The 27401-nt window shown below is 50.5% G+C and overlaps 1 protein-coding gene across 17 annotated transcripts in view; it reads right to left on the bottom strand.

The window, feature by feature from the left end:
• CTIF (cap binding complex dependent translation initiation factor) overlaps window positions 1–27401 on the bottom strand; it is a 326114-nt gene that overhangs the window by 135627 nt on the left and 163086 nt on the right. For all 17 annotated transcript variants that reach the window (XM_055368763.2, XM_063699211.1, XM_055368767.2 and 14 more), the window contains one exon: window positions 13663–13739. In XM_055368763.2, the coding sequence (XP_055224738.1) occupies window positions 13663–13739 (77 nt within the window). The remainder of the gene's footprint in view (window positions 1–13662; window positions 13740–27401) is intronic.

Below are 27401 nucleotides of genomic sequence, written 5' to 3'. Positions count from 1 at the left end.
TCCTGCCCTTTAAGTGTCTCACCCCAGCCTCCGCCCAGCCTCTTTGCACCGTGGCTGCAGCTCACAGCTCAAAGTCAGCAGGCTTCCTGCTCAGGGTGACCAGGCCGAGCCATCTGCTCCCTGACATGCAGAGCCAGTCTGGAACACGTGTTTGCTGTGGCCACACAGGCCACCAGACCAAACATGCACACCACCCCAGAACACATTTTCTCTTTCTAAAAACATTTCTCATCTTTGTTTCAAGTTCACACATGTCTTTTCTTGAGTTCAATGTCAGTCCTGACAAGTAATAAGCCTGAAATTAGATCTTTTGTCCACCAAATCCTCCCCTTGAAGCTGAAAGACAGAGTTCAAAGCCAACACAAGGGCAGTCATATTCCTGCAGGCGGGTGTCAGTGCAGATAATGTGGGCTCCAGGCAGCAGCTTCTGTTTTGGGTTCCTCTATCCACCTGGTGAGGTGACTCAGGATCCCGGGGCTTGCCCTCCAGACATGAATGAATGTGTGTGCTGGATGCTCTCCGGCCCTCTGCCCTTCCCTAAGTCCCTCAGTGGCCGCACCTGCTTCAGGTGAGCCCAGGAGCTCACACACAGCAGGGAAAGCTCTCAGTCTGTGTCAGGCTGGACCCCACCCAGCAGCTGTAGGGAAGGTCAGGGAAGAGGATCAAGGGAGGATGAATGAGGCCTTGAATAGTAAGGGGTGGAGGAGTAGGAAGGAGTCAGCAGAACCTGCAGAATCAGAGGAGGCCAGCAGGAACAAGAGGCAAGGGAGAGGGACTGAGGTACAGGGGCTGGTCAGTGTTGGGAGCAGGACAGAGACAGGCCTGTTCAAAGAACAGCAAGAAGACTGGGGTCTGGAGAGCACAGCGAGTGAAGACAGTGGGTGGGAGGGGAGGTGGGGACAGAGCTGAGGGCAGGTGGAGCAGGCCATCTACAAGGAGCAGGGGGTCAGGGAGCGCGAACCAGTTGAGGATTCCAAAGGCCTATTTGAAAGGTTAGAAGCTGTTTGATAATGCCATCCCACAAGTTGTTGGTGAGTCTGTGTCCACCTACAAGGGGGACCTAAATCCTGGTGCCCAGGCTGTTCATCTGTCCAGGCCTACTTGGAAAGAATGGGCAACCCCATCCAGCCCATAATTTGAAGGGCATTGAAATCCCTGCAGGTGCTTAGAGACATGGAGAAGGTGGCATATGCTGCTGCTACAGAGATGACTACACCAAGCACCCAGGGGACAACTTCATCTTAATTTCCCCCGTGGGTGCTAAGTACAGGCATCGCCTCTGGGAACTTGAGGGCCTATCTTCTTGAGCTGTTTTATTTCTGTTTGCTGGTGTCTTGCCTAATTGAGTCCCTGCATCACTTTTGGAAACCAAGGCCTCCTAAAATATTCCAAACTGTAATAGAGGCCACCTTGGCTTCCCCAAAACACATGCATTGGAATAAATGGCTATAATTAAATTACTGGGAAGACTCAGAAATAACTCTTGGAGTTCAGGGTAAATGCCGACCCAGGAGGAAAGCTCCTTGGTATTTTTAAAACCTGTGCCCCTGTCTCTCCTGGGGAGCCCTGAGGAGTGAAAGGCACCCTCATGCTCTGGGTTTGTCCTCTTGGGAGTCAGGGGAGCCAACAGCTGGAGGAAGCTCTCCTCTGGCCGGGCTGCCTCCCCACCCCCTGAGCTGCCCACCACTCCAGAACTCACAGAACTTTCCCTCTGGGTGCTCATCGAGTGGGGTCCCCACAATCTGGGAAATCCCTGGTCAGTTTCGAGGGCTTCCTAAATATGTCTATTCATGAATCATCCAGACAAGGAAAGTAATCTATGGGCAGGACTGACCTAGTGCAGGTGGGGAGAAGGTGGGAGGGTGGGTGGCCCTGTCTGAGGGTCTCATCTGAAATCTCATCATTCATTCATTCATTCATTCATCCCTTTGAATTAGGCAGCAGCCCTCCCCTAGTCCATTTGACATGACAGCCCCCTCACCCCAAAGAGGACCATGCTGTCTTTAGCTCCCCGTGTATGTGAGTTGATCAGGTGGTTAACAGGGGGAGTATGTAGGAGGCAGCCAGGGAGGGGCCCAGCAGAGGGAAGCTGAGTCTGCAGATGGGGAAGGAGGGGGTCCCAGAGCAGTGGGTTGTTAGCAGCACACGCCTGGAAGCCAGGCTGCTTGTGTTGCTTCACTTTTCTGGACAAGTGACTTTCCTCATCTGTAAATTGGAAATAAAAATAGCATCTCCTTCCTAAGGTCATTGGGAAGACTACATGAGCTAAAGGGTGCCCTGAACACAGTGAGTGCTCTGGAAGTGCTTGTGAATTGCTGAGTGACATCCAGGCTTGGCAGAGGGTAGGCCAGGCTTGCCTGGGAGTCTAGCGAAAAAGACCCTCAGAACCAGTGGCATGCACAGCCTGCTACATCAATGAGTACAGCCAAGTGCTTACACCTATGAGCGCCGATGGGTATGGCCGGGTGCTTACACCTGTGAGCGCCGATGGGCACAGCCGCGTGCTTACACCTGTGAGCGCTGATGGGTACGGCCGGGTGCTTACACCTGTGAGCGCTGATGGGCACAGCCGCGTGCTTACACCTGTGAGCGCTGATGGGTATGGCCGGGTGCTTACACCTGTGAGCGCTGATGGGCACAGCCGCGTGCTTACACCTGTGAGCACTGATGGGTACGGCCGGGTGCTTACACCTGTGAGCGCCAATGGGCACAGCCGCGTGCTTACACCTGTGAGCGCTGATGGGTACGGCCGGGTGCTTACACCTGTGAGCACCAACAGGTATGGCTGGGTACTTACACCTGTGAATCTTGCTGTCCTGGGCAGCATACGATCTCAAGAGGACAGAGAGGCTGGGTGCAGTGGCTCATGCCCTTAATCCTAGCACTGTGGGAGGCTGAGGTCAGAGGATTGCTTGAGGCCAGCGGTTCAAGACCAGCTTAGGCAACATGGCAAAACCCTGTCTCTATAAAATAAAAAATAAAAAATAAAAAATGTAGCCAAGTGTGGTGGCACGTGCCTGTGGTCCCAGTTACTTGGGAGGCTGAGGTGGGAGGATCACTTGAGCCCAGCAGGTCGAGGCTGTCGTGAGCTATAATTGTGCCACTGCAACTCCAGCCTGGACAACAGAGTGAGATCCTGTCTCACAAAAAAAAAAAAAAAAAGGCACAGGGCCAGGAGTATGAGGCTTAGCCTAGTATGAATGCGTGCCAGATCTGGGGAAGGAAAAATATCCACAGGGGCAGCAGGCATGGCTGCCTTTCTAGAACCTTCTGGACAGGGCACATGGGCTGAGCTGAAGATACACGAGACACTGGTTATTTGCACTGAAAGCCCTGGCCAGCCTCCAACATGTCTTTCAGAACTGTCTTTCCCATCCCATGGTTAAGGAATGGAATATCCCTGAGAAGTGTCCCTTTTCATCTTCACCTCGCGCTCTAATACATTGTAGAGCTGAAATCAGAGCCCTATTTTATAGTTGAGAAACTGTGTGCCCTTAAAGTGTAAGAGAATTGCTCTGAACCACACCACAAGTATGAAAATCCAGATTCCATGACTTCTGGTCCAGTGTTCTTTTCTTCCTGCACAGGAGTGAGTGTCAGGACAGAGAGGGGGGGATGCACGTTCTCTGAGGTTAGACTCAGAGCCGCACACAGGGTCAGGACTTCCCTTGTATCTGCCATCACATGGCATCTAATGGCATCCCTGTAGGCTGCACAATGGTGTCCTTGGGGACATAAGAAGAATGGTTTGTCCAGGGCCCAAGATCCCCTGGCTGGTGAGAGATGAGCTCGTCTTGAAGCCAGTGAGCCTCGCCCTGGGCCTGGGCTGCCCACCAGACACACTGTCCCTGGGGAGGGCTGGGCTGGCTTGGTGCCAGAGGCCAGGTTGCTTGGGGTTCCAGAGAGGAATGAAGGGTTGGGTGTTAGTGTTTGTGAGCCAATCCTCAAATGCCTAGCATTTCAGAAGAGACTAGACCTCTGAGGAGGAGTAATGAAACCAGCTTGGGTGGCTGGTTCCCAAGGCGTCCATTCTACGTCCCATCCTAGACGCAGACCCTGGGGAAATGGCATTTATCTCTCCAGGGCCAGTTTCTCAGGGAGCAGCCCTCCTGTCCTGCAGGTAACTAGACATGTGCCCCTACGTCCTCTTCAGTCACCTTTCTTGTCATTGGGTCTCCCTTTGCTATTTAGGGCTTAAGCGGTCTGAAGGAATTCTAATTGCTAGGGAAAAGGGGATTATTGTGATCGAGAAAGAGTAGTACTCTGCTCTCCAACTGTGGGCACAGAACTAGGGGATGCCCACTGCCTGGTGGGCACAGGGGGTTCCAGGGCTCTGCCAAAATGAGCTGTAGGCAACCTCTTTTCTTACCCATTTGGCCCCCGCGTGGATGTGGGTCCCGATGGGAGAGGGCCCCCAGAGCCTTGTATTCCCATGAAGTGTGATGCTGGGAGGAAGTCCTGAGCATGGGGATCGGGGGAAGGTATATCCCTCATGGGTGAGTTGTGGGCCAGCCTCGACAGGGCCACTCTCTACAGCTTGTTCTGCCCAGGAGTGCGGCCTGAGGCAGCTGCACTGTGCAAAGGATTATTGGGACCATCATGATTTGTACAAAGCGTGGGGCTTTCTCTGGGTGTATCAGGGGCTCCATTTCAATCAAACATGGACCTGGACATCTGGCTTGAAGAAATGAGCTGCTCTTCTTTTCAAGAGAGAGCCTGCTTTGGGGTGGGCGTGAGGGAGGAGGAGAAGGATCCTAAAAATAATTCTTATCTGACTCATTTTGCTTAGAATCTGACAGGGCTGCCTGCCAGGTGGGGGTTTGCCTGTCCCATTTTCTTATCTATCTTTAGCAGGGACTTAATGAGGGCAATTTCCTTGCTGGGATGGAAAGACAAACCGTGGGCAAAGTGAGCATAGATCTGTCTTGCGGTCCCTGGGCTCCGGATGACAGGATGGCAATGACAGTCACTGCAGGGCTGAGCTGTCTGCGAGGACCTCAGCGACAGTGGCATCCCAGCATGGTGCAAATGAAGCAGTGATAGGCTCAGTCAAACCATGCAGGACAATGACCACTGGAAGAAGCATCCCCCCGTCCCCATCTCATCCCCTAGCGAAGCTACCACCACACACGAACAAGATAAATCACTCAGACCTAAGATCCTGTTGCCTACAACATACTTCTTTATCTTCAGCATCTCTCTACTCTGTTTTAAAGAGCAAGTATGGTCACTTCTCATTATTTATGGTAGTTGCATTCCATAAAGTTGCTGCAAATACTGAATTAGTGAATACTGAACTATTACTCCTAGGGGAAATGCGGGGTTTGGTTCCTGCAAGCCTCTGGTCACAACATTTTCACCACTGGATCAATACATAACCTCGTTTTGTATGTGTTTCTGTTTAAAGAAACCTTATTTAATCCATATTGTTGATTTATTAACATTGAACTCACGGCCAACAGCACTATAACTCATGCCTGAGTGATGCTTATCTAACACACACATTTTCTCCAGAAGGCACATCACAGCCTCCTTGCGCTTAAGAACAGTAGACGGCACTTCAGTACTATGTTTAGGAGCCATTTAAAATAGCAAATTCACCAAGGAAAAGCACAAAAATGTGAAAAACATGGCAGTAAACAGAACCATGAGAAGGGTGCTTGCTTATAGTATGAGAGATGAAACAAGGAGGCAGAGTGTTACTTTGGCCTGGACTGGGATCTTGCAGGTCAGGCAACTCAAATTTTTCACTGTTTGTGTGTCAATGACTGACTGCAAAAACACCATGAGTATTGAGTGTGGTGTTACAAATAAGTTTTACAAGTAGGCGAATGTGCAAATATGAATCAATGAGTAATAAGGATGGACTGCACTTCCAAAAGAGCTAACTTAACAACTCATGTGAATGAGCTGATGGATAGATATAGGACTCTGACTAGGTTAATTCCTCATCAGTTCCCGGTGGGCGAGATCTGGGGGACCTGGTCATTTTTGTAGGATGCGGGACTCTATGACTGGTAGAGTGTTCTGAGATGCTAAAAGGAGCAGCAAGTTCCAGATAGCAGCTGTGACTTAAAGAGAGGAATGTCGAGAGGCACTTGGTATCCCCCAGAGTCCTTGCCCATGAGCCCACATGTGAAAAGGAATGTGGGGCCTCCTGTAGTCATGGATGACCATCAAAGCCTGGGATAGAGAAGCCACAGCAGTGTCAAGGAATGGGGCTTAAAAATATTAAAGACAATTGTAGAAGCATATTTTCGTATTGAGAGTGAGAAGTCAGAGGGACACATGAGGCTACTGATGGGGCAGACAGCGTAGAATTAAGAGGTGGCAAAAAGAAAGTAGACCTCTCCCACTCCAAGTTTGCCTTCTGCAAGAGAACAGGTACCAGCCCAGAAAAGGCAGCTGCAGTTGTCGCATCTGTCAGACGCTGAGGGCCTGGAAGACTCCACGGAGAGCAATGGGTGCTCTGAGTGCTCACCTTCATGCCTCGGGAATGGGGCGATATTGATATTGATTGGAGTAAAAGAAATCTTTACATGAGGTCATAAATGGCCCCTGACCATGTCTGAGGAATCCTGGAGAACAGATATAAGGGTTAATTTCATGTCAACCTGACTGGGCTAGGGGGTGCCCAGTTAGCTGGTAAGACATTATTTCTAGGTGTGTCTATGAGACATTTTGAGTCAGTAGACTGAGTAAAGATCTCTCTCCCAGTGTGGATGGGCACCATCCAATCCGCCAAGGGCCCAAACAGAACAAAAGGCAGAGGAGGGGTGACTTTACTCCCTCTTCTTGAGTGGCGACATCCATCTTCTCCTGCCCTTGGACATCCCATGCTGTAACACATGGTATGCTTACGGTCACGCTGCGAACCTCATACATGCTCCTGCTTCTTGGCCTTCGGACTTGGGTTGATTACACCACTGGCTTTCCTGGTTCTCTAGCTTGCAGCAGATGGCAGACTGTGGGACTTCTTGGCCTCATAATCTCATGAGCCAATTCCCATGATAAATCTCTCTCTGTTCCTCTCAATATATCCTATCAGTTCTGTTTCTCTGGAAAACTCTGACTAATGCAACAAAAGTGTTAGAGACTGTAGCTAGGTATACACAGTCTAATTTTCAAAAATTGGAAAAATATGGATATCATTTCTCCAAAAGAGATTGCCAAACAGATGGTTTGGAAGAAAAAAGGTGACCACTAATAGCTAGCACAGGTTCACACAGACCAAGTCATGGCCAGACCAAATCTATGTCCTTTTTTGAAACAGTTACTAGCCTGACACATTTAGGGAAGCCTGAAAATATCAAGGTTGAAGAGGTAGCTGGGTATGGTGGCTTGTGTCTATAATCCCAGCTACTTGGGAGGTTGACGGGAGAGGAGCGCTTGAGGCCAGGAGTTTGAGACCAGTCTGGGCAACATAGCAAGACTCCATCGCTACCAATCAATCAAGCAATAAAAATAAAATTAGTCAGGTGTGGTGGCGGGTGCCTATAGTCCCTAGAACTACTCAGGAGGCTGAGGCAGGAGGATTGCTTGAGGCCAGGAGTTCAAGGCTGCAATGAACTATTATTGCACTACTGTACTCCAGCCTGGGTGACAGAGCAAGACCCTGTTGCTAAAAAAAATTTTGAAGGGGTGTTTCAAGAGGCTTGCCACATCACTTCATCCTGGGACCTGCCTTATTCTTTAAATTTTTTTTTAATTGAGATATAATTCACACAGTACAAAATTCACTCCTTTAAGTATATAATTGAGTGCTTTTTAGTCTATTCACAAAGTTCCATATGTCCTGTTTGTTTTTATCAGTGACTTAGATGATGTTACAGAGAGCTTGAAAAATCCAATCTGATGACTGACACTTAGGGTCTGGGTTCTCGTTGGCAGAGGAAGAGAGGGAGGGACAAAATTCTTCTTATTTTTCATTTATTTATTTATTTTATTTATTTTTTTAAGAAAGATTTTCGCTCTTGTTGCCCAGGCTGGAGTGCAATGGCGTGATCTCGGCTCACTGCAACCTCCGCCTCCCAGGTTCAGGCAATTCTCCTGCCTCAGCCTCCCGAGTAACTGGGATTATAGGCTGCACCACCACGCTCGGCTAATTTTGTATTTTTAGTAGAGACGGGGTTTCTCCATGTTGATCAGGCTAGTCTCAAACCCCTGACCTCAGGTGATCTGCCCGTCTCAGCCTCCCAAAGTGCTGGGATTATAGGCATGAGCCACCACGCCCAGCCCCAAAATTCTTAATTTGTTCTACATTGAGAAGACACCAAGTCACAGTCACGGTCAATCACAGGACAGAGGCAGCAAGCGCTGCTGTAGGCTGTGGCCACCCTGCAACGTCCAGCATGTGGCCCACTCCGCACGCCAGGTGGATGGCTCGCTCCCCTGCCTCTAGTCCTGCGGAGCCATCTGACACTAGCTGGGCTGGCTACGGTCTTTTTTTCTTCTTCGTTTCAATCTGCTTTGCACATGGAGTAAATTAACCATTCTGAGACCTCACTTAATGAAACAAATTAATTTGGAGAACGGCTCTCTTGTCTCCCTGGCCACACAGGCACGGTGCGATGGACCACTAATGCCTACATTAGCCACCTCTTCTGATGGTTAAGAGGCCGGGCTTTGGAGCCTGCAGGGTCTTCTGACATTGCTGACAGTCAGGCGGGATCATCAGGAGCTGGCAGGCTCCAATGGCTTTTCCCTTCTATGTAGTTCAGTTGGGGGTGGTGGCCGCTGTGAGCACCACCCACCTGGCTCTGTTTCTAGGGAGCCATGTGGGGACGACTTCTGGGGATGTGGGGAATCCCTGGCTCCAGAGCCTGCTTAGATGCAGAGGAGCATTTAGAGGACACCAAGCCACAGTCACGGTCAATCACAGGACAGAGGCAGCAAGCACCGCTCCTCTCATCCCAACACCCTCCCATCTCCCAAATCCTCCTGGAAGTCTCACTAGTAGTTCAAGCCCCACCTCCTCCAGGAAGCATTCTGGAGCATCTCCCAGGATGGCTGCTTTCTCTAAGCTTCCTCCCTGTTAACACGTGGATGCCTGACAGTCATGCACAGCGTTCTGGTTGCTTCTGGAGTCAAGGCACCATTGCGCAAGCTACAGCTCAAGCCCTCGAGAGCAGGGGCCACACCCTATACTTCCCGTATTCTTGGGCACAGCTTATGGCACAGGGTACAGCCCAACCAATCCCAGTAGGAGAACTGAACAGTGCTTCACTGCAGTGTCTGCTGTGATACACATTCAGGAGCGGGGCACTGCCTCCTGGCTGCTGGAAGTGCTGTGCAGACAGCCCTCAGCTGCCAACCCCTAGGACAACTGCTCTGGGCAAAGAGCGCAGCCCCGCCCAAGGTAACGCTCCCTTCCTTGGGCAGTCCCTGCCTGATGACCAACAGACATGGAGGTATCAAGGCCCGCCCCTTTACCCCATCTTGGGACAGCTCTTAAAGAGTCACCCCAACTTCAGAACCTCCCCTACAGGCTCAGAACTCTCTAAGACTGCACTGCAGCCCAACTTCTCTCTGCTGATACCACTTCCTTTTTTGATCTTCTACCAGTATCAACACCAAAGGCATGCCCTTAAAAGCAGCTGCTGATAATCACTGTCCCAGAGCCTGCTTCCCAGGGAGCTCAGGCTACAACATCCATTCATTGCCTTAATGTGTTCATCTCTTAAATGCAGCCAGGGTGCGGTGGGGAGAGAAAATATCCTCCCCAGCGGTGAGGGACCTCACTCAGTGTCAACTTGGGCAGTGCGCCAGGTCTCCAGCCCTCTAGTGAGTTTGCTCTTCTGGTCTATGTGCTCTGGGAAGAAAGCTTTGAGGGAAGGCGGGGAACGAGCCTTAGCAGCCCCCGTTCCAAGCAACAGGTCTCCAACTTGCATGGGGCCAGAGCATCAGAAGGCATGCTGCTCTTTGAGGAACGCGTGGAACACTCATTTAGCACATTTATGCCACAAAATGCATAATTTTGTCTGAAATCAGCGAATGTCTTTTCTTAGCTTCCAAAAACAAACAAGTGGTTACTAGTTGTTCAAATGTCAAGAACATTCTTGAGGAAACCTTTGAACTGTCCATGAGCTTAATTTTTTTTTTTTTTCAAAATGGAAAAAAGACATCCACAATTCACTAGACGCAGCCCATGGCATCAGGAGCAGAGTCTGCAGGTGACCATTCTGAAGGGGCCTCCTTCCCTGCTAGCCCAGGCTCTGCCCCCTCTGACAGTGTGGGTAGGGCTTTAAAAGTGGATCCAGGGGAAGGAACAATTGATCCTAGCGGCCCGCCCCTGGAGGGAATGCAGGGCAAGGCTTTCTGGGTTTGCCACCACAATCACAGGACAAAAGCTCCCCGCTCACTGCAGACACCTGTACTCCACACTTACCTTGAAAGCCTTCCTGAGCACCTAGGACCCCCTCTGACCTGCAGAGTGGGCCAACATTAAGACCGTGTTTCTAGGTGCTTTATTAGAATCAGCTCCTTTCAGCTCCCGGACTAGTGAACTCATTTTGTAGAAGAAGGAACAGGGCTTTCAAAAGTGATGTAATTGGCAAGATCATAGTGTGAGTGAAGAGAGGAGGTGGGATTCCCATCCAGCTCCTAATTCCAGGGCATGTCCCTAAACTGCTATATAATTCAGCTTGCTAACAGCCTCAGACTTAAACAAGTGGAAAATAAAAGCACTAAAGGCACACAAAAACCCCTGAGAGTGCAGCTGGAACTGGGATGGGACACAGACTTTGATGAAGCCTAGGACTCTAGGTCCCAGTCTGAAAATCCCTGCTCCAGGCTGTGGGAAATTGCACGCTCCTAGCTTCAGCAACATGCTCATGCTGCCTGGAGTTTGCAGCTATCGGACACCAACTCCAGCCACTTTGCAGGAAGATGGAAAGCCACAGACCCCTCTCCATTCCAAGGAGAGCCACCAAGCCACCAGAGGGATACAGCTGGCCCTTTCCCTTCATATGGTGGGGGGAGATCAGAGGCATGGCACAGATGCTGGCTGTGCCCTTTGGCCACCAAATCTGATTCTGGTCACTTCTCCCTTTGCCACCATGCGTGCCCAGGAAATGCAAGCCCCTCCCAGTGTAGTTTAAGCCCAGAATATTAGGAAGGTGAACCTGCGGCACACAAGTATGGACTTCCAAGGTCAAATATGCAGGTTTGACACTTAGCAAGGCTACTACTATGGGTCATTAGCTGGGAAGGTTAGGGGTCACCTGATAATATTCTGCAGCGGCTCTTTGGGTGTCAGAATCCCACGATTTCCCAAAACAGACTCAGGAGACCCCTGCTTTTAGACAAAAAGGTCCTTAAACTATATGGCTGCCTGCTTTCCTCCTGAAAGTCCCCATCACCTGGGGACTCCACGACAGCTCCAGGCTGTGAGTGAGTAACGGATTCTACCGCACCTAGAAGAGGAATTAGAGCAGGGCGCCCCGACGAGCACATGCTCTGTGTTCAGGCATGGCTGCTGCTCTGACTTGCACAGTGTTGCCCCAAATGGTCAAGATGTTTGCTCCATAAGTCTGTCTTCAGTCTAGCTGAAAACTCTGTTCTTCCATCCAAGCTGACTTCCTCTAGTCTGGGTCCCTGTGGACATGGAGGCAGCGGCCCCTCATCTCTCCGTATAAATCTTTCATGAGTTTCACGGCACGATGTTCCTTCCCTCCGGCCTCCTCTTCCCTGGCCCCAGCCCTCCAGCACTCCTCACAGGACATACTTTCCACCCCTTTAATCATCTTTATTGCCTCACTTTGGACCCTGGCCCGTCCACATCCTTTGGGAGGTGTGCTGACCTAACCCGGACATTGGTGAATGTGAGCGCAGCTCAGCGGAAGCTCGGCTTCCCAGCCGTTGCATGCCACACTCCTCTTCCTACATCCCTGGGTCACGCTGCTGCTTTCCGGAGGCCTGCCACTGTCCAGGGTCTTCCTGCTGAGTGAGGTGACCTGGCCCAGAAATGGACATGCAGGCTGACCTGGATGCTGGGTGGCAGCCTGCCATTGCCTGGGCGCAGAGAGGTGGGGCAGAGGGTGACTTCTCATCAGGAAGCTCGGGGACTCTCCACACCTCCCAGACACACACTCTGGGTCTTCCCTGCCATCAGAGACTACAGGGCCAGAGGCAGAGGACGTAAAGCCTTTGCTCTCTCTGACACCTCCCAGGCCCCTGTGAACCCTATTCCTCCTTGAGGGGTACTGCCTCCTTCTTCCCTCTACCAGGAACCCAGAAACCAGGAATTTGCCTCTGTGATGCTGCACAGCAAAAAGGCAGCACACACGATGCAATAAACTGTACTCTGGTCAAGGCAGGAACAGGCCTGGGTCCACCTCTTCCTGCTCAGTGTTCCTTTTTGATGCCTGGTGCTTCTACAGAAAGTGTCTGGTGGTTCTGATTTCTAAGCCAGGACACTGCCTTCTTCCCAAGCTACTTATACATTTGCCATCCTCTGTGAATGTGTTCAGATCCACTTAATCCACCAGTGGATGACAAAGCAGTCTGGGTACCCAGGCCTACATCCACCCTGAGAGTTGCAGTCACCACCTAATAATCCCTACTCAGGGTGTGCATGCGTAGGGAAGGATCAGAGACCCCGGTCTCAGCCTAAGGAGGTGGCCAGCCAGCCTGAGCACAGGAGCCACTAGGGTTCTGAGCAAGGCATGTCCACCGGCTGTTTCTTGGCCCTCAGAGAACATTCTCTGTTCATTAAAGGTAGAACCAAAAGCCGTCATCTTTATCTAAGAATACATTCCCTATAGAGGAACACCTCATTTTAATTCCTGAGGCATAAGCCTTTTTGTTCGTTCTTTTTTTGGTATTTCCATCCAGAAATAATTTATGCATGTTCAAGCAAAAAATATACTCTAACTCCCCCTTTTGCATAAATGGCCACACATAAGAAACATTGCTCTGCACCTGAATTTTTTCCACTTAAAATATATCATGAAGCTCTCCCCTTATAAGAAAGCCTTTTCGAAAATAAATGCACACATTCCCAGGATGCTCAATTTTAGCTGCATGTTCTTATCCAGGGCTACCTCATTGCCCCTTTCCTGGCCCCATTGTCACCCAGGAGTCTGAGCTCCACAGGAGATCTCGGTTTCTGCCTTAGTTTAAGTGGGCTCCCCCAGGAATTTGGGAGCAGTAGCATGTGCCATTGCTGATCTGTGTGTTGCCTGTGACAGCAGAGCCAGCACACATGAGGGACAACTCCCAATGACCAGGGAGGAGGAAAACAGATACTCTCGCACTTGTGAGCTCCAGGAGCCTCCTGGAGGCCATGTCTCAAAACACACAGCCAGCCAGTCCTATTTTTTGAGGACCACTATTGTTGCTTTGAGGTCAGCGGAAACAGCATTTTTCCTCCTGAACTGCAAAGCCTGGTCACTGCCTGACCCCCAGGAAGAGGCAGTGGTCATGGTGGGCTCTCAGCCAAACGCCTGAAGGGAGCCAATCCCTAGGCCAACAAGAGAAGTGGAGCCGCCACTCTGCCCATGGGGAATCCCCAGCCAGTAACCAACCCACGATGCCACCAACCCCATCTCATCAGGATCAGCTGGTGACTGGGAAAAGCGAAATGCAGGCCAAAGCTGACGTCGCTACAGATGGCAGAAGCAGGAAAGGAAAACCCAAAGCTCAAGACGAAGTCTCTCCTACCTTCGATCATTTCTCCTCCTGCGGAACAGCTTCTTGGTGTGTGCGATCTCCACTTCATGGGGCATCGGGTGGTAGCCCTGTGTCATGGGGGGAGGAAGGGGGATCATTAGTAACTCCTGAAAGAGAGCAAAGCACCTCTGGCACTGCACTAAGTACACCAGCATCTAAGACAGAAAGACATCAAGAGTTTGGAGAGACTAGACTCTAACCACCAAATCCAGACTGAAAAAGGAAAAACAGTAGAGTCAATGAACTTCCTACCAGGCAGTGATGCTGGAATTACAGAATCAAAGAACAGTAGGGACAATGAGGACCTTAGAATCCATTATGTCCAAGTCCTTGAATAACAGATGAGACATTCAAATCTGGAAAGATGAACAAGCTGGTTCAAGGTTTTGCAGAAAATGAGCAACAGAGCTGGGGCCAGGTTCTGCAGCTCACTGGCTGTGCATCCCAGGACAAGTTACTTCTCTAAGCACAAGTTCCATAACAAAATGGGAATGTTACCCTTCTTCTCTGGGCTGCTAGAGGACCAAGGAGGTGAAGCCTGAAAACCCTAAGCCCTGTGAAGAGGAAATTTGTCTCCTAAACCTAGTCCAGGCACCCCCAGTGAAATTTTTACCCAAGATCTTCTTTCCCTATATTGCCTAGGGAGTATTTAGGAAAACACGGAATTAGCTAAATTACTTTTTCAACATTACTATCATTATTATTATTATTATTTGAGACAGGGTCTTGCTTTGTCATCCAGGCTGAAGAGCTGTGGTACAAACACAGCTCACTGCAGCCTTGACCTCCTGAGCTCAAGCAATCCTCCTTCCTCAGCCTCCCGTGTAGCCAGTATCATAGGCACACATCACCACACCTGGCTCGTTTTTTGATTTTTTGCAGAGATGGTCTCACTTTGTTGCCCAGGCTCCTTTTTCAACTTTAAAGGAGGAACTGGGGAAAATTCTAAGGATAGTCTTTTGCGTATTGTCATCATGACAGCAACTATTTATACATCTACATCAAGGTTGGAGAGAGACCCTCTATTTGCAACCCAGGGCAGATCCTGCAAATGCAGGATCACAGGCAGAGCTATTTGCACAAGCTGGGCTGATGGCCAGCTCTGCTCTTACCACCTCTTCCCATCCCTCCTCCAACAGAAAAGTGTGTTCTGGTGTGGACATGGCAGAGAGCACCACCATGCACTACCATTCCATTATGAGCGGCCTGGGGTGGAGTAGGGGGTACCAAGGCTTGGAGTCAAGTGGGAGGGAGTGGTCTGGCTTGGACCTGGGACACCTGGGTATAGGCCTGGATGCAGAGGCCATAGCCTGAGTGTGACTCCCACCCACCTGCAGGGACCTGAGCATGCGCTGGATGAGGGGGAGCCACAGGGTCCAGGCTGCTGAAGAGTAGTCAGAGGGGGTCTATTTTGGCCCACTCCCCACCTTACAGGCAGGGAGCCCAAGGCCCAGAGTGGCCACACAGTGAGTTAGAGATGATAGTCCTGTGGGTTACACCCCGCGGTGGGGCACATGCAGCCCTCCGGATTCAGGTTCCATAAAGGAGGGTCCCACTGTTTTGCCTTCACAGGGCTCAGCCCCCAAGCTCATGGGGGAAACTGACCACTCTGGCTGTGCTGGGACTGGCCAGTTTTGGGGAGCTTCCCAGAGAGGTAATGGGAGAACAACAGACTCAGGAGGACACAGGGACCTTGGAGTTATGGCCACTTGGCCTGGACTGGATTGAGTGCAGGGAGGGAGCAACACATTTCAAAATACATTTTAATAACAATCCTTTCCTCTCACCCCCTGTCTCTCTTGCCTCCAACAATCTAGCCAAGAAAGCATGAATGAATTCCGGGCTCCAGGCAGCCACAATAGGCCTCTGGGGCCTTAGGATGTGCTTTGTTTAATGGTTTTCTCAAAGGATATTATTTGTTTTCTTTAATACAAAACACAAATAAGGAAAAACACCAAGTCTTCCCCTCTCGTTTCCCCTCTCCCACCCTGACTAGGCTCTGGGCTGGCCCCCTTCCCTCTTTCCCTCCCTCCCTGCCTCTCCAGGTCACTTCAGGAACACACTGGGTGTGCCCCAAGGAGACAATGGACAGGAAGCCGAGGCTCCCTACCGGCGGCGGCAGGGACTAGGATCTCGGCTCTGAGGCCGACCAGAGGGAACTGGCCATCGCCCCTAGTGTAACACGAGCCCAGGGGGTGCCGGCCTCCTCGGTGTGGGCCTCCAGCCCTGGGCTTTAACCTACCTCCTGGCCTCCTTACCTGCACACAGGCAGCAGCCATGGGGAGCTAACCCTGTCCCAAGACTCAGTGTGGCTCAATGGGGCACACCGGGCCACTCAGGGCTTCTCATGAAGCCACTGTTAGGTCCCCTGTGTCCACCCATCCATCCATCCCAGAACAACTCACATATATGTAGTATATGTGTATAAACCATGACAGTGGTTAGAGGCCTGTGCTCTAGAGTTAGACTGTGAATGTCAGATCCTGGCTCTTCCTCTTGATGGCTGTGTGACTTTGAGCAGATGACCTAACCTCTATGTGCCTCAGTTTCCATATCTGTAAAATGGAGATAATAGCATCTGGCTGCTAGAATCCTTGTGAGGATTAAATGAGTTCAGAAACATGTAAAGAACATAGGATAATGCTTGGTACATAGTAAGCCTCATTGTCATCATCACTGTCATCGATGCCATCATCATCATCATCATCGTTATCTTTCCTGTGATCCTGACACTCTGCTCAGGGCTGAGTGTGCCAGGACAAACAAGGCAGCACAGGCACCTGTCCTCATGGAGCCCCCAGCCTTGGAAAATAGTCCAGCAGGAAGTGATTTGCAGGGAGGGAGGGCATGGGAAGCTCAGGCCATGGAAGGAAGAGAGAATCTGCACAGTGCCTGGTGGTCCAGGGTGGTGTGCTGGGGAAGGATGGAGAAGCTCTATTTTACGCTGTTTTTGGCCTGAGGCTGGCAGACTATAGTGAGGCGAAAAATGAGTGGAACAAAGTGACAGAGGTGACAGAACAAAGCCTTGCACCCTCTGAGGTCCTCCCTCTCCAGGAACAATCCAGGCCAGGGCTATAGAGGGCTGGTCCTACGTATAAGGCCACCTGGGGCCTCAGCCTCAATGTGGCATCTAGGTGAATAAATGAATGGACCTTACTGCCTTCCCTGGGGCCTTTTACATAGAACTTCCAGCACCGGGAACCTCCTCCTGCATGCAATGGGGGGCACTGTGTTGACACAAGCTCCATTGAGAACCCCTCAAAATCAGCCATCTTGTTCTTCAAACTCAAGATGGTAGCTGGTACCAAGAGACACATACAACTCAGGGTGCTGCCTACACTCCTCCCAAAACAAGAACACTTGGGTGTTAACAGGGGGCAAGTGTGAGGCCAGCAGAAGAAAGGAGAAAGTCTGTACTGAGTCACAAACCTGTCACCAGATGTGCAGCTCATGCAGGCTGGCAGAGCTTCTTTAAAGTCATTGGTGAGAGGTAAGGTAATATGTGAGTGGTCTGGGCAGCATTGTTCATAAGAGCCAAAACATGGCAACAACCTAGTGCCCGTCCAGTGATGACTGGATAAATAAATTATGGTACATATATACAGTGGAATATTATATGGCCATAAAGAGGAAAGAAGTTCTGAGCCACACTACAACATGAATGAACCTTGAAAACACCATGTTCGGGAAAGAAGCTAGTTACAAAGGACCACAGAGTGTATGATTTCAGTTTTTAAGAAACGTCCATAATAGGCATATCTGCAGAGATGGAAAGTAGATTCGTGGTTGCCAGGGGCTGGGAAGGGGAAGAATGAAGAATGACTGCTAAGGGATGCTGCGTTCCTTCTGTGGTGATAACAACGTTCCAGAATTAGATGGTAGTGATCGTTGCACAACCTTGTGAATACGCTAAAAACCACTAAGTTGTATACTGTGAAAGGGTGAATATCATGGTATGTAAATTATATCTCAATTAAAAAGGTAAAAAATATCTGGGGGTGGTGTATTCCAGGTAGAGGGAATGGCATGTGTTCAGAGGAAGAAAAAAAGGAGAATGAGGAAGAGGAGAAGGAGGAGGAGGAAGAAAGGAGAAGGAAGAGGAGGAGAAGGGAAAGAAGAAGAAGAAGAGGAGGATGAGGAAAAGAAGGAGGAGGAGAAGAAGAGAAGACCAATCAAAATGAAAAGTGCCCCCCACCAGTTTATCTCAAGGAAACAGCTGCCCTAAAACATTATCTGTTAAGATGCAGCTGGAAAAGGTGGCATGTCCAAGACAAGTGGCACCCAATGACAGGAAGGACCAAGACGTTCCTGAAATCTGGAAAAAGTATAAGTTGTTGCTTCTGGTGGCCTGGCCAGGGGAGATAGTGTTCTGGCTTTAGACCAAAGACCCCTCCTTGCTTTTTAAAAAGGATAGATCCCTTGAATGGTAAATGGGAAATGTATCCTTTAAAAGCACATACAGTGGACTTTGCTTTAATTCTTTGCTCAGCAAATCCTTCTACTATGTGCTTTGAAAGGGCCCCATGTAGACATCAGTCCAGGTATAAGTATCCCCTCCACCTCCTGCACTCCCCACATGAGAGAACCAGCCCTTGGGTTTCCCAGCTGGCTTTCTGGCTGTCTGGTCTACCTGAGTCAGATGTGCCTCTGTAGCACACTGGGACTACCCACCAGGCCCTGCCTGCTTTTCCCCAACCTCTCTGCATGAGAACCATTCTCCCCTGAGCTCTGAGACCTGGCTGCAGTTCCCTGTCTGTCTAACATCTGACCACTTCCGGTAACTAAATGAGCCTGAGAGACAAGTAGATTATATAAACCAAGCCTCTCCAGGGATGGAGGGAAGCTAATACTCCTTCCACACGCAGCGCCGGCAGAGTACACATGGAACACACACGTGCACATACACTCCTGTCCTGAGGGCAGTGCTTGTGGAAGACATGACACTGAGGGGCGGCATGTTATTGCTCTGGTTGCAAAAACATGTTATGTAAAATCAGCCCATTCCAGCGCAGGCTGAGGCTGGTATCTCACAACCCAGTGTGGTGGGTATTTCCGAGGGATTAAGGGCAGGCCCAGCAGAGCTCTGGCCCCAGAACATGAGCCCCAGATAGTTAATAATCCTAGGCAGGGAGTGCAAGGCCTTGCCCTGTGATGACAGCCATAAAAAAATAATAATTCTTGAATCTGGGGGTGAGGGGATGGGGAGGGAGGGCAAAACAAACAGTGAGCAGAAAGCATGTGTGCCGGGTGGCTCTGTGACCAGCTGACACTGTGATAGGAGTGACACGCCTCCCCTAGGCAACAGGCTCCCAGCCACCCACCCGTCTATGCCTCCATCCCCCCATCCCTCCATGCACCTGCAATCTCATAAATATTGTTGTTTCAGGCACTGTGGATACAATACTGAAATAGAAAGGCAATATGCTTGTTCTTACAGAGCACATATTCTAATGAAAGGAGAGAGACAACAAAGTATATCATATGATAAAGGACTATGTTTTGCTATGGAGCAAAACACAACAGGGCAAGGGGATGAGAGAGGGAGGGGTGGAGGGGTCAGGGAAGACCTCTCTGTTCAGGTAACACTTGACATCCATCTACCTACCCATGCCCCCATCCATCCACCCTTGTCTCTCTCTCACTCGACAAATGTAGGAGGCCCGCCATGCAACAGTGCACCGGATGGAGAATATCAGGAGAATAAGACTCTGTCCCAGGCCTAGGGGAACTCAAGGGAACACAAACGAAGAAGCTGATATGTGCCATGTGCGATAGTTGAAGTTGAACAGGCGCCTCTGGCAGCCCATAGGAAGGACCGAGGACTTCTTGGGAGAAGAGTCAGGGAAGGTTCTGCCAGGTGGGTGATAGTTGAGTGGAGCTCTAAGGCATTTGACAAGGCACAAGAGAGGAGAAGAGGGCATGCCACAACCTCAACCCGGCAGGCCAATGGCAGCAGCATCATGGGCTGAGTGCCGGGAGTTGGGTTGGGCCCCTGGGCAGAGGTGAAGCCCTGGCATTCCGAGGACCATTGCTGGTGCTCCTGACCACAGTGTGACCCCATCTGTAAAGTCCTGGTGTGATCCCATCTGTAAAGTCCTCCTAACCCTCCGCAGGAGGTAGAATTGTGTTCCCCAGAAAGACTGGTTGGAGTCCTAACCCCGTGTACCTGTGAATGTGACTTTATTTGAAAATAGGATCTTTGCAGATATAATCAAGCTATGATGAAGTAAGTCCTGTGGGATTTGGTTGGGCCCTAAATCCAATGATGGGTGTCCTTATAGGAGAAGTAAATTTGAACACAGAGAGATGGAGGAGACACAGAGGGAAGAAGGCCATGTGAAGACGGAGGCAGTGTTTGGAGTGAGGCAGACACAAGCCCAGGAGTGCCAAGGATTGCTGGCAGCCACGGGAAGCTGGGAAGAAGTGCAGAAGGCTCCTCCCCTAGAGCCTTGGAAGAAGGAGCGTGGCCCGGCCAACACCTCTAGACTGTGGGATGATGCACTGCTGTTGCCGTCAGCAATGGGTCAGGCTGTGCCCGTGGACACCCATTATCCCACCCTCCCTGAAGGATGAACCTGCTTCCCTGGAGACCACAGTGGAGTTACCAGTTGTCCAGCATAGACTAATTCCTTCAGAGGCTGGAAAAGGCTCTTGTCTCCACCACTGCCTGCCAGGCGAGGTGGTCAGCATGCATTTAGGGGCCTCTGGTGTAAAAATTGTTGTCTCTACCCAGTCCTCACATGCGGCCGAGATGTGCCAACCCTGAGGGGCCTGTGCCTCTCTCCCATGCTTCCTCCTTCCCCAGTCAAGGGTCCTCTGGATGATGTCATGGGTTGAAGTGTGATCTCCAAATTCTTATGCTGAAGTCTTAACCCCTGGTTCCTCTGAATGGCCTGATTGGGAAAGAGGGCTACTGCAGGTGTAATTAAGTTAGGATGAGGACACATTGCAATGTGCATGTGTGGGGCCCTGGTCTGATATGACTGATGTCCTTGTAAAAACAGGGCCGCGTGAGGACTGGGGGGACACTGCAAGAAGCTGAGGGGCTACTAGAAGCTGGAAGGGAGCGATGGTCCTTCCGTAGCATCTTAGGGCGGGTGTGACCCTGCCAACACCTTGATGTGGGAATTCTGCTTTCAGAACAGTGAGCCAAGAAGTTTCCGTTCTAAGTCACCCAGTTTGCGGTCCTTTGTTATGGCGGCCCCGGGAAACTAACCCAGGTGGAGTGGTGTGCAAAATCACCCAGGCTGGGAGGGATATTTTTCTGAGTATATTTCCTTTGCCAAATTTTGAATTTGAATTTGAGATTTGAATTTGTATATGTTGAATGCTCACCAGGTAATTCCACTGTATATCCAGCCCATTTTTATGGAAGAGGAAGAGAAGGTTTAGTGAGGTCAAAGAAGTTGCCCACAGAGGCCCAACCAGTTAGCAGGAAGCCTGTGTCTTTCATCTCTGAGGCACATGGTCCCAATGGTGATGTGACATGGCCTACGGTACCAGGGCAGAGATGGGAGGCCAACCCCCGGGGAGCATCAGAGAGCTCTCTCCCACCCTACCATAGACCCTGTGGTGCTCCGCCATGCTCCCCAGGCCTCTAGAAGCAAGAGGGAGTGGACAAGAGCAAGTCCCTCCCTCATTTCTGTACTCAGAGACAGGCAGTCCCTCCCAGTGACCACTTGCTTCCCCACCAGGCCCAGAAGTGGGAGAGCTGGTGTCTGGCAGGCACTGGTTCAGACAACCTCCTGTGTCTGCCTGGCATATCCTTGCTGTAACCCCAGAGATGACCCTGGCCACAGCTCTTTTGGCAGGCTCACCTGCTCGCCTCCCTTCTCCTCTCCAGAAAGGGGTATTCCTGGCCACCAAGCCCACCCTGCCCTTCACTCCACAGGCTGGAGTGGTGGTGGTGGTGGTGGAGGGGGAGTCCCCTGGCTGCTGCCCCTGCCCCAGTGAGCTTTTGAAGTGCCCCGCAGAGCTCAATTCCATGGCCTGCACTTTCATAGAATCCAATGCCCACTTAACCTTCAAGGAAAATCTTCCTGACAGTCTCATGATCTTTGACCTCTGACCCCTGACCACGAACCTAGGTCTGATAGAAATCATCCAAGCCTAACTATCTCTAGGTCTATTATCTTTCTCTCTCCCATACAACAGCTTTTTGAAAAGGAAGAAAGCATTATACAGACACAAGAAAGTCTTCCTCCTGCTTTGTTAAAAACAACTACACTAAACGCTTGTCTTTGCAAGGAAGTGGTGCAGCCGTGCAGTGGTGGGGATCCTAGCCCAGGCCAGGGAAGGGGTGGGAGGTCCCAGGCAGGAGGTGGCCACACCAGGCTCCTCACCAGGCACACCTTGCAGCTCCAACCCTGCTCCCTCCCAGCTGATCACCTGTCTGCCCCCACAGTGCCTGGATATCCACTCTGCCCTGGCCTCTTGGAAGCTACAGTCCCCCTCTTCTTCACAAGCTTCTATATTGATTACATCAGGTTTCTGTCACTCCCTGGGCATACCCAGAGAGCATGAGCCCCATGGAGGTAGGGCAGATCCTCAGGCCAAGTCCAGACCCTGCTAGCTCACGACTTGCAGACTCCCATCATCGCTAGCCCCAACCTGGGTAGACATCCCGAGGGGTGAACAATACAAAGGAACCACAGCACTTGATTAAAGGACCATAAAAATCCCAAGCACAGCTCCTCTGACAATAAGCTTGTCTTAACAGCAGAGGCTTCCTCCTGCTGGGGGTCATGGTGTTTCATGTTTTTTTTTTTTTTTTCTCTAAGAAGTTATCCTACCAAGGTCTCTCTCCACGTGGGCAGGATGTGTGGGTCACGTCCAAGCAGAAATAAATAGGTAATGTTTCTAAAATTCCTGGAATCTCTAGGCTGCACAGCTATTCAGAGAAGTTGACCTGATTCAGAAAGGAAAGTCGGGGGTGGGCAGGCTCACCCATGCTTAAATTTGTGGTTTTCTAACTTTTCATTTATTATTTTTTAATCAGCAGAGATCCTTTCAAAAACAATACCTTAGCTGAAGTTCTAATATAAAATCATAGACAATAAAAGTAAACATGGAATTTCTGGAAGCTGCTGCTGAGCCCTGGCACCCCACACATCCTGCCTCCACCTGCCACACATTGGTGCCCTGGGGCGTGAACCTAAAAGTCTACCCATTCTGAAAAGCTCTGCTCTCAATACTATCCCAGAGGCTAGCTACACAATGAGCTAGACATTTTTCTAGAAGAAGGGCTTCACTCAGGAACCCCGGACAGGTTTCAGTGGATTCCACGACCCCCTTAAAAGTGCATGTGAATATTTTGCACAGGGTAGCCTTGTGGGTGAGAGCCTATGACATGCACCCTATATCCAGGTGGTTTTCATCTGCACAGCACTGTGGTTCCAGAGGCTGGGTCGCTGGAATGGGCAAGACTTCCTTGGATGCTCCAAGGGAATAACCACCCCTCTCTCCCTTTTCCTTCCAACAGGGTTTCTTATTGTAACAGTCTAAAGAGTCCTGAATAATAAACTGCACACACCCTTTGGGTGACCCGGATCCTAGCTGTCGCTAAGCCTGGATCACCATGGACCATTCTTTTAATATCCCATTCTGCCCTCTCCTCTCTCTTGTGTAAAATGAGGATGAAAATATTTGCTCTTCCTACCTCCTTTGCCACACTATTAAGACTTTCTTTGATTTCATGAGCCAACAAATTCTTTTTACGTTTAAAATACTTTGAGTTGGGTTTCTGTCGCTTGCAACCAAAAAAGTCCTAAATAATTTAACATGATACAACTTTAGGAGTCAGTGGGGCTGATCTTATTATATCCAGGAAGTCATGGAAAGCAGACATGGCCCCTCCCTTATTGCCCTCCACGGGTAGCCATGTCAGGAGGAATCTACCAGGCAATGTCAAATACAAATGACATTTACTTATTAATTTCTGAATAAACAGATAAAATAGGTGAGGACACTGATGCAAAAAACAGGGACTAGGGACCAACAGGGAAGTGTTAGAAGACTGTTTCTACATTATAGAGGGTAAAATGTACAGGAAACAATTAGTAAAATGCCACTTCTTCAACTACCATTGTCAGGCTTCCATTCTGCAGCCAGCACGGTGCACTGAAGGGAGGCCGTGTCTCCATATGTGGTTGGGGGACGGAGGCACTGGAGGATGACTGTGACTCTCTGTGTCAAAGACCAAATGGGACCAAAAGGCTATGGGCCTTCTCCAGGTCATGAACCCAGGAAAGACTTGAACACAAGCCATTTAGGCTCACGGTGTTCATGCTGCTCATTGACACGGGACACTCACAAGAGAATGGAACTGGAGTGGACTGACATGCTCCACTCCCTGGATAATGGATATCTATTAAGGGTCCTGGACACACTTCTGAACTGAAAATGGCAACGCCTTCAAGCTGCTGCAGACCAGGGGCAGAAAGAGGCCCAAGAAATGTGAGAGGTACAAAGGGCCATGAGGAATGAGAGTTTCCATTCTGCAGCCCCTGAAAAAACCACCTGGGCATGATGAGACACATATGGCCTGTGTCCTGGCCCCTCACGAAGTGGTGTGTCTATGGCACAGATAAGACCCAGAGCCTCAAGAACTCTAGAGAGCAAGCTCAAGAGAAGGCAAAGCAATGTTTGCGTTCTGGCCTCTAAGGGGGAAATGACAACTGTTGAGAAGTGGGCAACATTGTGAAGAGTTTTATGTACTTGAGGAGGTTCAAAGACCATCATAGAACTGAAGCATCAACCAACTCTAGAAGAGGAGTGATGCTCAACAAACCCTCAGAGGATGCCCACGGTGCCCTGTGAGCATGCTGTGTGCACAGACACAGGAAAACAAGACTCCACCTCTGTCTCCAACCCCTGGGGAAGATGGACACGCAAATTGAGTGGAGTCACAATGGAAGAACATCCAAGGTCCAAGGAGCTGTGGAGGAAGGGATGCCCGAGGTCACCCTTCGAAGTGAACAGAGGCTCTGAGGTTAGAGTGAGAGAGGCACAGCCCACGCTTGAGGGGCTCTGCTCTGCTTCTTCTGAGCACACTCTGCTGCAGCTCATTATACAAACTAGCAGTAGTCACGTTCGCACAGGGCAGGGGCATCTGTGGGCAGCAGGGAGGGAGCCCCTGCCTAAACCACCCGCGCAGCCATGCTAAGATTCTGAGGTGTACCCCGCTGTGCCGGGGGGAAGCCTCCAAGGCCTCACATGAATGAACAGGTTCATCACTGTCCTGCTGTCTGCCCTGGTAGATCACAGCTGGCTGGAGAGGCCACAGGCATGTGTATTAGCCTGTTCTCACACTGCTAATAGGGACATTCTTGAGACTGGGTAATTTATAAAGGAAAGAGGTTTAATGGACTCACAGTTCCACATGGCTGGGGAGGCCTCACAATTACGGCAGAAGGCAAAGGACGAACAAAGTCACATCTTACATGGTAGCAGAAAGAGAGCATGTACAGGGGAACTCCCCTTTATAAAACCATCACATCTCATGAAACTTACTCACTGCCATGAGAACAGCATGGAGGAAACCATCTCCCTTCAATTATCCCCACCTGGCCCAGCCCTTGACACGTGGCAATTATTATAACTCAAAGTGAAATCTGGGTGGGGACACAGCCAAGCCATATCAGCATGGATAAGGAGGCCACAGTGAAGGTGAGAGCAGCAGGACCTGCCTCTCAGTATCTGCCGAGCCAGTGTGGAGTGTGCTCACGTGGAATTGGAGAGCTGGGGTATTGCAGCAATGCAGATCCAGTTGCCCTGAGCAGAGATCAGGCATCAAACGTTTTGGCTAGATGCTGTCACTGCCACTTACCGCAGGAGCTGGCAGCAATGCCTACCTTATTTATGCTTCTAGTTTTCTCACCTAAAAAATGGCGGTAATAAAGAAGCATATGCACATCAGAGGACCGTTACGAGGGTTAAATGAGATGACTGGGCATGTATGGCATGTCGACAGCCCAGCTCAAGAATGCCCCACTGCATGTGGAGCCCCCTGGGCTAGGAAGGCCTCCAACCTGAGGCTTCCTAAGCGCTTGCATCTGTGGTCTTTGTGCACCTGCTGGGAAGCAGCTGCCCAAACCCCAAAACCATCCTAGAATGTAGTCATACCTGTGTCAATCAACTAACCACCTGCTGAGCTCCCAGGCCGTGTCCAGGACACTCTTGGGCCAAAGCAGTCCCTGCAACCTCAGCTTCCTCCACACAGACCTGCACCACCCGGCTCCAGCTCCAGCCCCAGCCTCAGCCCCAGCCCCATGCTGGCACTTCCCAATCCCTCCCCTCATCTCATCACAGGACTCTGGGCAAGGCAGAGAGCTAGAAGAGGGGAAGCTGCAAGGAGGCTCTGAAGAGCCAGGGAGGGGCCTGTCTCCCAGAGGACCAGCCAGTCTGTGAACCTGCTCAAGGGCAGAATGTTACTCAAAGGCCCCGAAGATTTCAGGCCTCGGCAGCCAAGAAACTCAACTGAGACAATGAGTCTGACTAGCCTGCTGGGGCCGTCGGGCACCAGGAGGCTCGGGGGTATCTAAGAAGCTAGCCACAGCACAGATAAGAAGAGTGGGGAAGAGAGGACCTCTCTCCTCAGGTCTGACCGAGAACCAGCAGGGGCAGCTCAGCCTTGGTGCTGGAGGGACAGAGGGTTGAAACGTGGGTCCTCGTGCAGGAAGCCAATCTGTGGTTTCATTCATTCAGGCAACACATTTCTGCTGAGGCTTATGTGGTGTCAGCGGCTGTACTAGGTGCTGGGGATGCCACAGTGACCTAGGCCACAGAGAAGAACTTCCACTCTACCAAGGGGAAATGACAGTCCCCAGCCTGCAGCTAAAAACACCAAGGTCATTCAAACAGAAACAAGTGTGCTCAAAACCAAACCAAACCATAGGAAGGGGATAACGCTTTAGATTAGGGCATCAGAAGAGTCCTCCCTAAGAAAGGGACATGTGAGCCAGACCAGAATGACCAGGTTGAAAAGATCAGGAAAGATTCAAGGCTGAGAGAAAACAAATAGGGTATTCTATTCTGTTTAGTCTTTAATATGTGAAGCTTAGAGTTTCTTTAAATAAAGTCGTAGACCTAAATTAGTGGTGCCCAACATTTCAAATTTCATAAACCAGTAAATTTAAAAATGGAGAATTGGGCTGTACACAGTGGCTTATGCCTGTAATCCCAGCACTTTGGGAGGCCGAGGTAAGAGAATCACTGGAACCCAGGAGTTCGAGACCAGCCGGGGCAACACAAGGAGACTCAGTCTCTAAAAATAAGATAAATACATAGTTGCCTCCCCAGGATGGAAGCGAGTCCCATGCCAGCTGCTGGGCCCTCCTAGCTTGGCATGCAGCCAGGGCATCTCCTGCGACAGGTTCCAGGAGGGCAGCCGCTGCAGCTGAATCACCCAGCTGCCCAGCAGCAGAGGCCAGGAAAGCAGCATTTTGTCATTTTTCCCCTTGTGTACTTGGTGTTCCCTTCAAGTGCTCCCTTCATCCATAGGGTTTTCAGAGGGGAGTTTGCTTTTTTTTTTTTTTTTTAATGATGGCTACATTTTCCACTGTGGTGACTTTCAGGAGGGAGAAGTAGAGAGTTGCCCTGCAGTGCCACATGGTTCCTGGCTCTGGTCATACCCCACGCTTGACCTGGAAGGCCAAAGTGCATGAGCCAGGCTCAGGGGATCAGATCCTGTGCTTCAGGACTGCAGGACTGCAGGGCTGGGGTGATGGACT

The sequence above is a fragment of the Gorilla gorilla genome, chromosome 17 (assembly GCF_029281585.2).
Source record: "Gorilla gorilla gorilla isolate KB3781 chromosome 17, NHGRI_mGorGor1-v2.1_pri, whole genome shotgun sequence".
Taxonomy (NCBI): domain Eukaryota; kingdom Metazoa; phylum Chordata; class Mammalia; order Primates; family Hominidae; genus Gorilla; species Gorilla gorilla.
Note: the sequence above shows the minus strand (reverse complement) of the source record. Positions and strands in the feature narration are given on the sequence as shown.